A 15217-nucleotide genomic window follows, 5' to 3' on the forward strand; every position below is an offset into this window, starting at 1 on the left:
AATGAATGAAGGAATCTTACTGCCGTGAATTTTCGGTGGTTTGTGAAACAGCATTTTCTTCAAGTTTGGATGCATCACTCTTATCATCATCGACATCATCCTCCTCCTCATCCTCCTCCTCTTCATCTGTCTCTTCTTCAACAGCTACCTCCTTCTTTTCATCTTTGACGTTTTGTTCCACCTCGAGTCGTATTCTTCTAGCGATGATGGTGGACGGAGGAGCCGACTTGGGAGGGACCGGTTTCACCTTACTGATAATGCAGGGTCCAGCCGACGACCCATAGTTCACCGACTCAATTTTGTTCTTGAGGGGGGTGCTGCTGACAGATGCCTTGCTATGTGGGACTGCTGGTTTGGGAGTAATGGTCGTCAATGCGCTCGTGAGCGGTATGATGGGGAGGGTTTTACTCCTCTCGTGTCTGCGCTCCGGTTTCTTGGCCGATTCCTGGTGGCTTCTTGATGAGGCGGGTCTACTCTCTGGACGAGACGCTGGTGGATTCTTCATGTGCTGATTTACATGAACTTCCATGGGCTGTAGTTCAGTAAACAAATAACATTATACAAATATAAATTATATATATGTATATTACTTCATCCACATGTTTCTTAAAGCACTGTATTATAAACCAATCCAATCCAAATTCATTTGATATAGCAACTTTTCCTTTCAGTTACAAAGCACTGCACACACAGTACTCCATGTTTGGGCCCCTAAAACAATAATTCCCCAACACAGAATGATCATATTATATTGTCCTTGTCGTTATCGGTTCGCTTCAGTTCAGAAATGCCAAGTTCGGCGAACTTTCGTGAAGCTCGGCAGTTCAGCTACATCATCGCCATCACCGCGGTCATTATTATCATAATTATTCAAATCATCATCACTATTTTTATTATTATGAGAAGTATTATTAACATCAATTTTTTCAGGCCTACCTCAGAATCGAGAGAAAACAAGCGAAGTCTCGGACAGCATGACTTTGGACGAAGAGGGAGTAAGGTGACCGTTGGGGGATCAGGATACGGGGCTGGACCAGGCTTGGTAAGGAGCTGCTGTCGGATGTAAAGGTAGTTACTCGATTGATTCTGCTGGTAGGTCTCTCGCATCAAGAAACGAGGAGCCCTGAAAGGAAACAAGTTCGCACATTAAGAACCCACAAGAGTATTCGTACCAGAGAGGGGGGGGGGATTCCAGCGTAATGGTCTACCTGCATTCCCTGATCAGTAATATTGGGAGGAGAGACCTGCAGGTCACAGTGATTCGGTTGGCTTTTCCCCTCCCAGGCACAGGTGACACCAAATTCATAATAATAATAATAACAATAACAGTTCACATTCAGAACATGTTACTACATTCAAAGGATTGCAACCTACATCAATATCTTACATCAAAATTTCAGACTGAACTAAAACCATTAAAACATTCTGGAGTGATCACTTGCCAATCAGCATGAATATGCAGCCATCTCTCAAGTACCCGATTTCGCAAAGTACATAAAAGGAAGGTGTTTCACAGGAGTTATGAATAAGTTTGGGTCATGAATGTGATCTCACCAACGGAACTGAACTCGTTACTTCATTGACAACAATGCAATAATCGGTCCTCTCAGCGTGATATGACAAATGTGGTGATGAGTTATATATACCATACACAATTAGGAATTGAAGTGTGTGTTTCAATCTAAATCAAGTGTTTGTCAAACATCCCCAAAGGGGCCGTTTTGTAAAGAGGTTCATACGTTTAGAGTATAAGAACAACCGGTAATCCTTTCTTGCGGTAAATGATATTCACCATTAAATGTTTCTTGGTAATTATTTAGCATGTAAGAAAGGTGCACCAGTCATTCTTTTAACTTGGAACAGCTTTAAGAAACACCCCCAGGTTACAATCATGCTTTAAGCTGAGCAGGGTGCTACAACAAGCACTTGCCAGATTGCCCTGGACAAGTAAGTTAGAGTCAGGCAAGTATTTTGCAGTAAAGACCAAAATTACTTGCCGAATTGGGAAAGCAATATTCACACAGTAGAAAGCAAAATTCTCACAGTAGAATGACCAAAATTAAGATCGATATGATATGATATTGACCCTAATTATGGTCATGGCAGGCAAGATAAAATCACTTTGGAAAAAGAAATGCAATAACAAGGTAGATCGGTTCATGTCAAAAAAGAGAAAAAAATCAATGGTTTATAAAACTGCAAAAATTTCTTCTGAAGAGGTAAAACTTTTATTCAAGGCTTTTTTTCTCGGGCAAGCGAAATACATTTTTGGGCAAGTATATTCCAACTATTTAAAAATTTTCTTGCCCGAATGGGCAAGCGCTTCTCTAAAAGTAATCTAGCGCCCTGCTGTGTGTAACATACAAACAGTGTCAAGAAACATCAGTCAGACGAATCAATTCTTACCAATAAAGAAGTAAAGGTTTGATGATATTGGATTTGAGTCCCGCAAGTTGTTCCATCGATGTCCAAACTGAAGGATGTTTAAGACCCAGTCTTTCCCTCATAGCAGAGGACAGCTCACAGTCCCCTCCTGTCTTGATATACTTGTCTCTAAGGCAAGAGAGAAACCTGAAACAAAATACCATTTACAGACAATTAGTATATATATGTTTACAATTAAAAAACATAGTAACCTACAAGAAAATTGCATACCTTAAATTTTTCCTTGATTTCTGCTGAATTCCAATACTGGTTCTTTTTCAACTACTCATATCTCTAATCACTCTATTGTAATTATGTAATAATGTTGATTTCACATGTTTTGTATTTTATATATTCTTAGGATTGTTCTACGTATATGCGCAGGGCCCTGGTTGAGAACAGTGTTTAATCAGCGAACAGGCCAACCTGGGTAAAGAGGGCAAATAAATAGATAAATGAAAAAAAAAACTTACACTCTGCAAACCTCTTGATCCTCAATCATGGTACCTCTGTCAATGTCCAACCACAGATTCCAACACTTCTCTCCTTCTGAACCCCACAGGAACCTCTTGAACGCATCCAGTCCCTTCTTGTTCATCAGATCAAAGGTCGGCTTGGGTTTGTTGAAGAAAGAATCCCGGCTTTCCTCCTCAACATCATCGTCGTCTTGATCACTATCAAAGAGAGAGTCCGCATCCCCGACCGTGTCCTTGCATTCGGACAGCGTGGTTGACATACGACTGATTGATCGCTCTCCTTCCTGGTCGGGAACCTTCAATGAATCATAGACGGTCGTTACAGAATTTTTTCTCGTAAAGACACTTCGATCTTTACAAAATCCAGAAATTATTTCAAAAAGGGGGAGGCCAGCTTTGATTTCAGGGCCCAAAATTGTGGAACAATTTGCCATCTCATCTACATGTACAGTCTAATACATCAGTGGAATCGTTTAAAAACATCTACATGTATTATATCTTGTTTGGTTGTAGTGTAAAATTGGAGGGCAGTTTACATAAAGCGCATAGAGCAGTTTTAATTGATTATGCACTATGTAAGCACCAGTTTATTATCATTATCATCATCATCACCATCATTATCACTATTATCAAACAATCTATCTGCACTAAAGCTATTTAAACCAGATCCTCAAAACAAAGTTTTATAGCAATTAATCACGGCAACGATTTCAAGGACTGACTTTACACATGAACTAATTCAATCAATTGCAGAAAAAACAGCCCTAGCATCAATCTTATTAAACGGGGCCCAGAGGATCTTTTCATGAAAGCACCGATGAGTTATAGTCATCTGACAGATTCTATGGTTACAACCAGTCAGACACCTGTGTGTCTCTGAGCCATTCAAAATCAAGGGAAAGTTTTCAGATCTGGGTCCCATTTCATAAAGACTTTATGAAGTACTATCAGCCAATCAGACTGAAAGACTTCAGTAGCTTTTAACAGTTATTGCAAATTTGTTATAACAGGTTTTATGAAACAGGCCCTGGGACACATTGCAGAAAGAGTTGCAATCAAATGTAACTTTATTTTTCAACCAATCAAAAGCATGCAATCTGGACTTGCAATTGATTAGTTTTCAATATACACAACTATTTATCCAACAGATATCAAGAACAAAATATTTCATTTATTTATTTCCTTGGGTACCTGAAAAGAAGTAGATTTTCACATAAAATCTCTAAATTTAGCCAATAAATCAGATCACAGCAGTTTTAAGGTATACATTCTTATATTCTAGTATTGGATTGTAATAGTGACAGCATGCATTTTTTTTGGGGGGGGGGATTTTGCAATACCAATACTTAAAAAAGAATCCAAAGAAAGATAATGAATACCTGAAGTTTGATGTTCTTTGGAGTGACTGGAACCTCATACTCTAACTGATCCTCCCATTGCGATGTCAGGTCTGCCATTTGAATCCCTTCCACCTTCAACACGTTATCATCCAGATACCTATCAACGTCCTCACTTGATGCTTCGGTTGCAATCAATACTGCCTTCTTTAGCGAGACTGACACAACAACACTGGCAATGTCACTAAGGTTCTTAATCTTGATCACCTTTGGGCTGGGTGTACATACTGTTTCTTCCTTCTCTTGTAATTCAGAACCGGTTTTGGTTTCAATTTCTGTTAGATCGAGAGATTCGGCCTTGTCAAGCTGCTGACTTTCACAACCGCTCTCATCGCTTTCAACAGATGCCTTGTCCTCTTCCTCCGCTTCCTCTTCTAGCACTTCTGGTTTGTTGATATCAAGGTAATAGGCCCCGCCAGGTCCTCTCTTTTCAGTGTCGGCCACCTCGCAGACGTTGTCACCGATCGGGGCACGCCATTCGCGCAGCCGCAACGGACTTTCAAACAAGACATCTTTGTGCGGGAGGTCATTAACCATGTCCATGGTCAGATCCTGACTGGTCAAAGACATATTCAATGCATCCGATCTTGACGGGCTGGCAAAGCCACTGTCCATTGTGAGAGCCACACTGTCAGGACGCGACGGTCTCCCAACAGAACTGGACGGCCTCCCGACTGAACTCGACGGTCTCTTCCCGATGGAGTTTGTCGTAGACGTACTTGCGGACAATTTGACAGTGGAGAACCATTCTTGAGTTTGCGTCGTTGAGGCATCACCCATGCACACAAACAGGTCACGTATGGCTATGGCTTGTTCATCAACTACTGGTGGTTCGATCAAAGGTGGTCTTTCAATGGCAAATGGTTCATACGCAGGATCAATGAAAAGCTTCAGTGGGGTATCTGATGCTTTATCTGCAATCTGTGCAAACATTTAAAAAAATCAGAGATTGATAAAAACATCTTTGCTCAGAACCGAATGTTCATGTTACTCTCAAGGCTCTTCAAGTGCATGGTACAACTGATGTACATGCATGGTTCTGTTCCTTTCTTATTATTGCTATTGTACAACGCCTACTTAGCTTGTTGTAAGCAATCAAATGGGAGGCTGAATGTCACATATTCGTACCGTTGCACACAAGACGTACCATCCAAAATGTACCAATGCACGACTTTAGGAGGCGACGTCACAATGCTATTTCATTGAATGAGGTACAATGCGCGTACAGCCCGCTGGCTAAATGCGCAATGCTGTCCAAGATCATGTGCGCTTGTTGCGTTGTGGGCCCGGCTTGTGGGATTTTGGTTTTTGTTTTCAATATTTTTGCTCCCTTTTCATAGATTACTGGAGGGAAAAACTCTTGTTTTTCATATTTTCGCTAGATTCTGAGGCGTTGTACAACACAAATAGCGAATATTCTTATTCGTGCAATGGTGCGAGATTTTGCATTCGGTGAAAGAAATAAACGCTCTACTCAACTCAGCTAACGCCTCGTTGAATAGAGCATCTTTCTTTCACCTCATGCGAAATCTCGCACCATCGCACTCATGCCTATTCGCTATTTGTATATTATTAGTCCTTCCATAATCTAAGGTGATAAATCATAGCACTTAAAGTAGTATTTATTTTATCATTATCATTAGCATTACCATCATCATTATTGTCATTTTCATTATCATTATATCATCATTGTCATCATCATTCATCAATACTATTGTCATTATCATCATTGCCATCATCATTACTATTATTATAAAATATAATATTTTATATTAATGTCAAATATTGCACTTACCTGTAAAATTTATGGCATTTTATGTAATGATTGATATTGCTTTGTAATCTTGAATATGGTTGAAGTGCCAAATAAATTAATAAATAAATTAGTATCACCACAATCATTGTTACTACTTCTACTTATTCTTCTTATCATCCCTAATATTATCATTATTACTCCTTTTATTGTCATCATCATCATTTTCTTTTCCATACTCCTGTTTTGATATTTCCATCATTAGTATTATTATCAATGAAAGACATCAGACCCAATCAATAACTTATATTTACTCAACTGAATATAAGTAATTTACATTCCTAATTTGTTTTCCTTAATTTCCTACTGAAATCCTGCTGAATACTGGTTCTTTTGATCAATTTACTCATATTATTTCACCCAATTGTAATTAAATTGTAATGTAATGTCTATTTCGCATTTTCTGTATATAACGTATTATGTTTGTTTATGTGTATTTGTGCAGGGCCCTGATTGAGAGCAGTGTTTCAATCACTGAACAGGCTACCCTGGATAAATAAGACAAATAAACAAAAATAAAATTAATCAAATTTTTACCTCTGTCTGCGAGATGAGTTTGGCAAGTCTGTACTCGATGTAACAATCGCTTTCTAGGAATGTGGGAAGTCGTTCTGCCTTTATCCATTGAATCCCTTGCTCCTTGTTCAAACACTATGAAACCACAACAAAAAACACAGATACGTAATAACTTTGAAATACTGCATGCAAAGCATATACATGTAGAATACTGTAATCACATTTTTGTTCATTTGCTTTTGTTATATTGTACTTCATGAATTTTTGTAAATTGACCCTTTCAGCAACATGTGCTGCAGGTCAATTTTTATGCATATATACCAATAAATGAAATAAATAAATAACTCAATGGACTCTCAGCTGCGCATACCAAAGTCCAAATTTTTACCTCTGACATTGTCAGATCTAATTTGGTGCAAGTGAATCCATATAAACTCATCGACTGTTAAAATTTCGAGTGAGAAAAGGAGAAGTGCTTAACTCAATGAGATTGAATTCATTACAGGCAAATTTGTAGTTTTCAAAACTTACAAAAGTCATTTAATTGGCTACAAGATTTTCCTGCATTATTCAATGGAGGTGCCGTGACCGGGTGGTATAAGGCGCATGACTAGACACATGTAGGTCCATGGTTCAATCCCCAGCCAAGGTACATGTACCTATAATGGTGAGCAAGGCATTTACTTGACAGTGCTATTTTATCCTACGTTCAAATGAATGGAAATGCTAAACACATTCTTGGTAAACTAATGTGTGTACTTGTTCAAAATGATTTTTTTTTTAATCAGTCAGTATAATGATAAGAATTTATTATTTTTTTTCAAGATATGAAGATACATGTATTGTTTTAATTAGAATATGTCCCATACCAATCCCATAACACTAAATTTTTTTAATGATAACCATGATGCCTGTTGTCATGGTTAAGTATGCTATTTTATTCATGAGTCAAGTATTTAAAGAGTAGACTGATTAAAACCACCTTTGTGAATTCGGGCCAATAACTTTAAACACAATAAATGTTGTGGAACAAACTAAGGCTTGACTCTGTGCCTATGATGAGTTATGCAAGAACAGCCTAGTCCATGTGACCCTCTGCCACAAAACAGCCATAAAGTTACAAAATTGACACCTTCTTCTATCCAGCTGGTTTGAAAACAGAAAATTCTTTGTAACTTGTACATTATACAGTGCATAAATTGTGTCTTGAAAATGCTTTGATACAACAACGAGAATCTAAACAAGGTCTGACAGGTCACTTCCAAGAATAAAGGACAAAATTGGTCTTAAACGGTAAGATCACTCATGCGAGGAGAGTTGGGTTCAATGTCAAGAGCACAAACAAGTTGAATAAAACATCCTCTTTCACTACCATGAGGGGGTTATTGGATTAAGAAGTGGCTTAAGCACTGAAATAACCTTTTTATCGGGTAATAAATGGTTTAAAGATATATGCCTGAACAAGAGGATGATGGACCATTGACTCGTTAAGAATGCAGCCCATCAAATGACAACTCTGAATTGCATACAAACAATATCTGACCATGAAACTGTGACTCTTTCAGAAGAGAAGTTTTTTTCTGAAATGATGAAATGTGATTGTAGTCCTATTCTGGGTAGTTCTACTTTATTGACTTAATTTATCATTGATTACAAATATATGATTATCATATGTTTTGTATAAGACCACTCAAAACACAAAATTTCAAGTTCAGACCACCGAAGAACACACAATTTACACGTCAGAAAAAAAAGGAAAACCTGGGACTATAATTATGGTAAATTTTGTTTATAAAAAAGACCAACCTGTACTTTAAAGCTTGTTTTAACGTCAGGTTCTTCGATGTCGTCACCGTAATGCCAAGGCATCTTAGGGGGCTTCTTGGCCGTAGCCACAGCGATGGCTGCCTTGTAGATAGGGTTAGGCTTCTGCTGAGACCGTACCAGATCACGCAGACGTTGCTTGAGGCTCTGCTTCTCGTCTGTGACCACTTCAAAACCGCCATATTCCTTATTGAAGTAGACAGGCTTCGAGAAAGTCTGCAAGAAATATGGCAAATCAAAAGGTTACAGTTCTTTTCTATAAAACAACATTCACATAGATAGTTGTATTCAAACTGGATGCAGCTACAACCTACATACATGTAGAAAGAAGCACCACCTGAAAAATTTAGTTTTTTATAATATAAATTTCTTTTACGATATTGATGAATGATGCTCTGCTTCTAGGATATAACAAGCACTGGCTGAGTAGATTAGCATTCTTACCAATCCCTGCTCATACACATGCATCAGTCAAATTACATTACCTCAGTATTGTCGATTTGAAGGCATTAAATAAACGATGGTTTCTGAAAGTGCTCATCGACAGGTCAGTCATATTCAACCATAATACTGTGTCTTTGAGTGGTTTTAAACGATCGTTACAACAAACGAAGGGTGTACGTACCGAGAGCTGAAGGAATGCATTGAAGTAATCAATGAACAGATCATCTGTTGCAAGATAATCCTCCTGTAAACAGATAAAACAATTCATTAAGATTAAAATAAGTGAAAGATAGTGAAGACAATATCAAGGACATTTATTAAGAAAAAATTGGGATTCTAAATGACTGAGTGTGTATGTGTATGTTATTACTTGTTAGTTTATATATCTATTAATTTATTGATATACTTATGTTGCTTTGTTCATTTATTTATCTATTTTAATATTCATTCATTCATTTATTAATTTCATTCATTTTTATTTATTTTATTGAATTATTTAGTTACTTATTCATGCATTCATTCACATTTATTTATTAAATTCATTCATATTCATTAATCTTATTTATTTTTTTATTTGTTCATTTATTCACTTATTTCTTATAATTTGTAAAGGGACTGGGTAGTCCATTCGCCAATAATCCGCAGTTTTTCAAGGGGACCTGAATTATTACCAGCAAATGAAAACTAGTTTACATTCGGTCTACTTGTGAGTTGCAATCATGGGCCAAAACTTGATCATGCATACTTATTTAGTGAATGGAGGGTGAAGTCTGACTCTGAGGCAAAAATATTACACCTCTTCTTTTTCTTCTTTTTTTTCACCCTTAGATGAGCATTATTCTGAACCACATTTCACTTTGCACTTCACAACACAGACACACTCTTAGAGCTCTTGTACTAGCTGACCACACAGAAACGCTGTTAGTACTAATAATGCACTAGCTAACAGAAGCCCTCTTAATACAATCAGTAGTGTGGCAGCGATGCCCAATGTTACAACGATGCATAACTTCCACATCAAAATAATTTTTTTTGACTGCACAATCCAAAAGATGTGACCGGGCTTACTGTTAGCGCTCTGTTAGGCTAATAACGTTTCTGTGCAGCCGGCACCGATGGTTACTGCACTCTCATTGTGTGTATTATAGTCATAATAATGATCAAACGGAAAAAATAACATTATGGGGTATCACATGTAGCCAAGGGAGGCATATTTTTTCCAGGGCTACGATTTACACCCTACAGAGTAAATCTGCAACATTGAAAAAGCTTTAACACTGCAGTGAAGGGGATTTTCCAGGGCTCTTTTGAGCATTTCAGGGCTAAATTGCCCGGAGTACCCATGATTTTCTTTTCCCTGAAACCAAGGTAATAAAAGAGAATAAATAGGAAGATAACTTACCAAATCATCTGGTGTGACTTCAGGAGGTACTACAATAAAAAAGGGACAATGAAAATGGATTTATAACTTGTATAACTCTCTATCTTAACTCTATTCATTCACCTATGCAGCAACCAGCTGTAGATCTCCGAGATCAGCGCAGCAGGAAGAAGGTTTTTTTTTTAAAGACCCCCAATTAGTCATTTCTCTTTGAGATAATGTATGAGACAAATATTGAAAGTTGTCCTTTAACCCCATCTCAGCAACAAACGTCAATTAGACTTTAATTATAAATTTACATAACAATCACACTTGCCTAAATCTACATAGTGCCTAGAGCCTCTTTATTAGAAGTCTCCAAGTGCTCTAAATACATGTAAATGCAGCGTTAATTCCCACATGGGCTTAAGCAGAGCTAAGTGTATGACCACAGCAAGCTGATTGAATCAAACATGGAATCTGACAATAAATTGCAAAATAATTTATCAGAGAAAGTATCTTGTTACAAGAGGTAATGGGGATCGGTTGGTTATTGTTAATCTTACCTACAGAAAGCCTTTTCTCCGACATAGCTGCTTCATACTCTCTTCACATCCAAAGAGATCAACCTGAAATGAAACCAATTCTTAGTCAACTCCATAAGCAGTACAAAGTAATATTTGTGTGTGTGTGACATCACAAAACCACCATTATCATCTTCATTCTTCTTCCTGGGCTCCATAACACAAAAATTAGCGATGAACAATTGAATTGCAAATATGAAAGAACCACACGAATTGGTCCCTGGTCAGTATTTTAAGCCTAATGCGCATGTGACATTGATATTGATTGGTCAGTTCATTTAGCGATTGATCGCTAATCTTTGTGTTACGGAGCCCTGATTATTTTGTATTTTTCGCTTCATCTTGATCACTATCATCATCAACACAAAATCTATACTTTCATGCTTACTACCGGTAATACAAAATTAAAATAATGTTTATTAACATTGTCTTGTCATTAGATCATGTTCCAAGTTCCTACTATTACATACAAGAACCCAATCATTTCAAAATGACAACTGCCCACCACAAAGAGCAGCATCAGTGATTGTTTACATTTTACAACTTTCCAATACTCATACAGTTTTAGTCAGTCTAGAAAACATACATTCTGTAATATGATATCATTTACGAGTGACCTAAACATTTCACATGTGAGGAGGGGTGGCACTGGGTGCGATAGGAAGCTGCTATCATAAAAAGAAAACTTATCTCAGCAAAAATTTTCCAACATATTTTGTAAAAATTTATGAACTGGTATCTACATGAATGGTAGTGGATCGTATTACGGAACACTTTTCATGAGTTTGATCATATCAAACACATTACATGTACTCCAATAAAATTCACCAAACTTTCACATAGATACACAAATACCTACAAAATATAAATATTGCCAAAATTGTATTTCATTTTTATGACATCAGCTTCCAATCGGACCTCTCTTCGCAAGTGAAATTTTTGGTCACTTGAAAAAGGTATCATATTACCGAACGTGTGTTTTCTATGGGAAAAGTTGGGAAAACAAAGTCACTGATGAGCTATTTTGATATTTTAATGTTTAGATTAGAGGATATAAAGACTTCGAAATTGTGTTTTTGATCATTTTTCATAATTTTTCTATTCAAGTTCCCTTTGCTTTGGAAGGATGTTGCAAAGGTTTGAGCGTATTTGATCATTTTCTAACGCATATGATGCGCACGTTCGTTAATACAATCACTCACTATAATATGGTCTAACGTTAGTTTTTTTGCTTGCAATTTCATTTGCATTAAAATAAAAATAAATTTCAAAGAAACTGAAAACTTAATTGCATTTTCGAATGACCTATGCGAGGAGGGGTGCGATTGGAAGCTGCTATCATAAAAAGAAAAATTATCTCAGCAAAAAATGCCACAATAATAAAAATAATGATTATGGGCATTAACGTCTAACGAATATTCTGATTCTGAATAACGGAAATACAAGACAAAGCATAAGTTAAAAATTAACCTCTGGCTCTGCCCCCCCCCCCCAAAAAAAAAAAAAAAAAACTACCGGACCGTACGAACCTTCACAAACTGTATTGGGGCAATGTTGAGGTGACCAAGAACAGAAGATGTTTAGAAGAAGCGTCATGCCATTTTGTGGTCAGGACATCATCGGAACCCAGACCGTGCCGTGGCGGTGCTGCTTCGGCCCGGCTGCTCGAAGTCGAAGTTGCGGTACCCGCAGTTGCGTGACCGGTACTGCTGAACGGCGAGCGGCCCAGGCTCGGTTGCTACGGAAGCTGTCGCCTGTTGTTTAGGGCCGTAGCCGCAGGCCTAGTCGTCGACGGAGTCGCGCTCGATCTTTTCCGAACGTCACTCCGTAAACTAATTTAAGTGGATACCTCACGATACTTTCCGAAATCTGGACCCCTACGTTCCGCTATCAATTGCTAATTCCATGTTGAGGCAAAACGAATATTAAATAGGCCTTGGAACCGTCGAAAATCATTATTTATTTCGGGTGATCTTGACGATACGGCGCAGACAGGTCGCGTGCTCCCGATTGATCTTATCTTGATTGAGTTACAACTACAACTAAGCCGTAGTGATCTATCCTTCGCTCTAGGCGTCATAAAACATCGCATTTACAAATGAGGCCAAGATCAAAGAATTTTGATATTCAAGACGTTACAGTCCGCGCGCTTTCGTAGAGTAGATCGGACCCTGCGCACGGTTTCAAAATGAAATCACTTTCACAACTTCAATTCAAACAGGTTTTGATAAAACCCCGGGATAAAACTTAGATACAGTTAATGTAGACCCGTGATAAAAGAAAAGTGAAAAAAAATGAGAGGAGCACAGAACCATAGAGATGTATACATCTCTATGCACGGAACAAATATTTATGGAAAATATTTAAAATAATAATAATAATAATAATAATAATTGTAAATTTATATTGCGCAATTTCTATTTGGATATACTCAACTGCGCATTACAATACATAGCAGATAAACAGAAAAACAATTATTAACAGGATACGCAAAAATTTTAAAAGTAAAATTAAGTTCGCTAAATTAATCGAAGAAAATAAGTAAAGATTAATCATTTCTACAAAATACATAACCAAAAAACATGAAAAAGTGACTTCTGTTTTAAAAACTATCTTGAAAGAGGTGGGATTTCAGTTTGGTTTTAAATAAGTTGACAGAGGATGCATTTCTTATTGAGGAAGGGAGACTATTCCAGAGTTTGGGTGCAGCACTGATAAATAACACATTACATAACTTATATGTAAATTGATATAAAATGCCAGAGTATGATTTGAGCGTGCAGACACATTACTTTTTTTTCTAGAATAAAAAGGAAAAATATTGTGCTATAGTGTTAGTTTCAACAGTCGAGTCATCATGAACCATTGAAATCATGATATTGATAGAATATCACAATTGCCAGGGTTGCTGGCAGCATGGTGGCGCAGAACCATTAGGAGTAGAGGGTTCTAGAAGAGTTAATTTAAAGAGGAAGAATTACTAAGATTTAAAAAAATATATATATAGGGTACGGGAATGGTGGCCAGAGAAAAGGGGTACAAGTAAATAAGGAGATGAGAGATAGATGGTATAGTAAGGGAGGGTTACTAATAAGATGTAAAATTCGGTAAAAGAGAAGGTTAATGATTACAGTATTTAGGTAGGGTGGGTGGGAGGGGGCCAGGGTAGTTGGAGGGCTGAGCCGCTGATGGTAGGTAAGGGAATTCCGGGGGCGGGGGGTACTAAAAATATAATGCATACGGGGATGTGCTGCTGGAATGGGTCGCTTTTTTTGTAAGAAATCCTTAAACATGGGAAATATGGTTTAATGTTGGAAAATCCCTATTCATGGCCCCAATTTTTAGATACTGGCCTTAAAGGGGAAGTTCACCCTGAAGAAAACTTTGTTGTAAAAATAGCAGAAAAAATAGTAAAAAATATTGGTGAAGGTTTGAGGAAAATCCGTTAAAGAATAAGAAAGTTATTGGAGTTCAAAGTTTTGGATTTGTGACGTCATAAACGAGCAGCTGCTTCGTGTGTTATGTAATATAAAATGCATGAATTTCAAATTTGTTATGGTTCCTGATGACTTAATTATGTTTTCTATTCATGATCGGGTGTGAAATGATTTGTCTATTGATATACAATAGGTACAGTGAAAACCATTTTCAATTTTCTGAGAAAATGACATTTCATTGATTTTTTACCATTCGCTATGTAGGAATGCTGCTCGCATATGACGTCACAAATCAAATAATTGAAATTCTAATAACTTTTTAATTATTTGATGAATTTTCTCAAACCTTCGTCAATATTTTTCATTATTTTTTCTGCTATTTTTACAATAAACTTTTTGTCAGGGTGAACTTCCCCTTTAAACATGGGTCCATCTTAATTTTGGGTGACAGCTTTAATTCTATTTTTTTATTTTTTGCTTGTCAAATTTTAATAAATCCATAATAATGGGTACCTTTTTAGCCAAATTGACCCGTAAAAATGGGTATGGGTTTTGAACTTTCAGCCGCAACCCCCGTCCAAACCAAATCTAAGTACCCCCCCCACGGGGCATTGGTAGGAATGGAGGGACAAGAGAGGGACTTCCAACAAGGCAGATATTTTGTATTTTCCCCCAAACAATTGTTGATAAACACAAATCAGTCAAATGGTCTACAGAATATTTCTGTTTTGCACTGAAGGTTATGGTCAGCCAGAATTCTTCAGTAGATGTGGACAAACATCTTTATGAAATAAAATCAAGATAACATATCAACCTTATAGACCCTCCCTGATAAGGGAGGGTGGAAAGTAATACAAGAGGATTGTTGTGATGGGAGGCGAGGAGGGATTGTCTCTTTTTCCTTCTCTTTCTCCTGCTCATACTATACACTATCATACTCAC

General features: G+C 37.3%; 1 protein-coding gene across 2 annotated transcripts in view; it reads right to left on the minus strand.

Moving 5' to 3' along the window:
• Nucleotides 1-12889, minus strand: part of LOC121430493 (regulator of G-protein signaling 22-like) — a 31893-nt gene extending 19004 nt beyond the window's left edge. Inside the window, exons 1-11 of one of the 2 annotated variants that reach the window (XM_041627776.1) lie at nucleotides 12368-12889; nucleotides 10821-10883; nucleotides 10297-10325; nucleotides 9076-9138; nucleotides 8433-8666; nucleotides 6648-6761; nucleotides 4280-5218; nucleotides 2898-3196; nucleotides 2407-2571; nucleotides 937-1123; nucleotides 21-532 (exon numbers count right to left, since the gene is read on the minus strand). In XM_041627776.1, coding sequence (XP_041483710.1) covers nucleotides 21-532; nucleotides 937-1123; nucleotides 2407-2571; nucleotides 2898-3196; nucleotides 4280-5218; nucleotides 6648-6761; nucleotides 8433-8666; nucleotides 9076-9138; nucleotides 10297-10325; nucleotides 10821-10845 — 2567 coding nt within the window. In that variant the 5' untranslated portion in view covers nucleotides 10846-10883; nucleotides 12368-12889. The remainder of the gene's footprint in view (nucleotides 1-20; nucleotides 533-936; nucleotides 1124-2406; nucleotides 2572-2897; nucleotides 3197-4279; nucleotides 5219-6647; nucleotides 6762-8432; nucleotides 8667-9075; nucleotides 9139-10296; nucleotides 10326-10820; nucleotides 10884-12367) is intronic. The other variant, XM_041627775.1, reaches the window with a different exon arrangement.
• Nucleotides 12890-15217: the final 2328 nt, after the last annotated feature.

This window comes from Lytechinus variegatus, chromosome 17 (assembly GCF_018143015.1).
Source record: "Lytechinus variegatus isolate NC3 chromosome 17, Lvar_3.0, whole genome shotgun sequence".
Classification (NCBI taxonomy): domain Eukaryota; kingdom Metazoa; phylum Echinodermata; class Echinoidea; order Temnopleuroida; family Toxopneustidae; genus Lytechinus; species Lytechinus variegatus.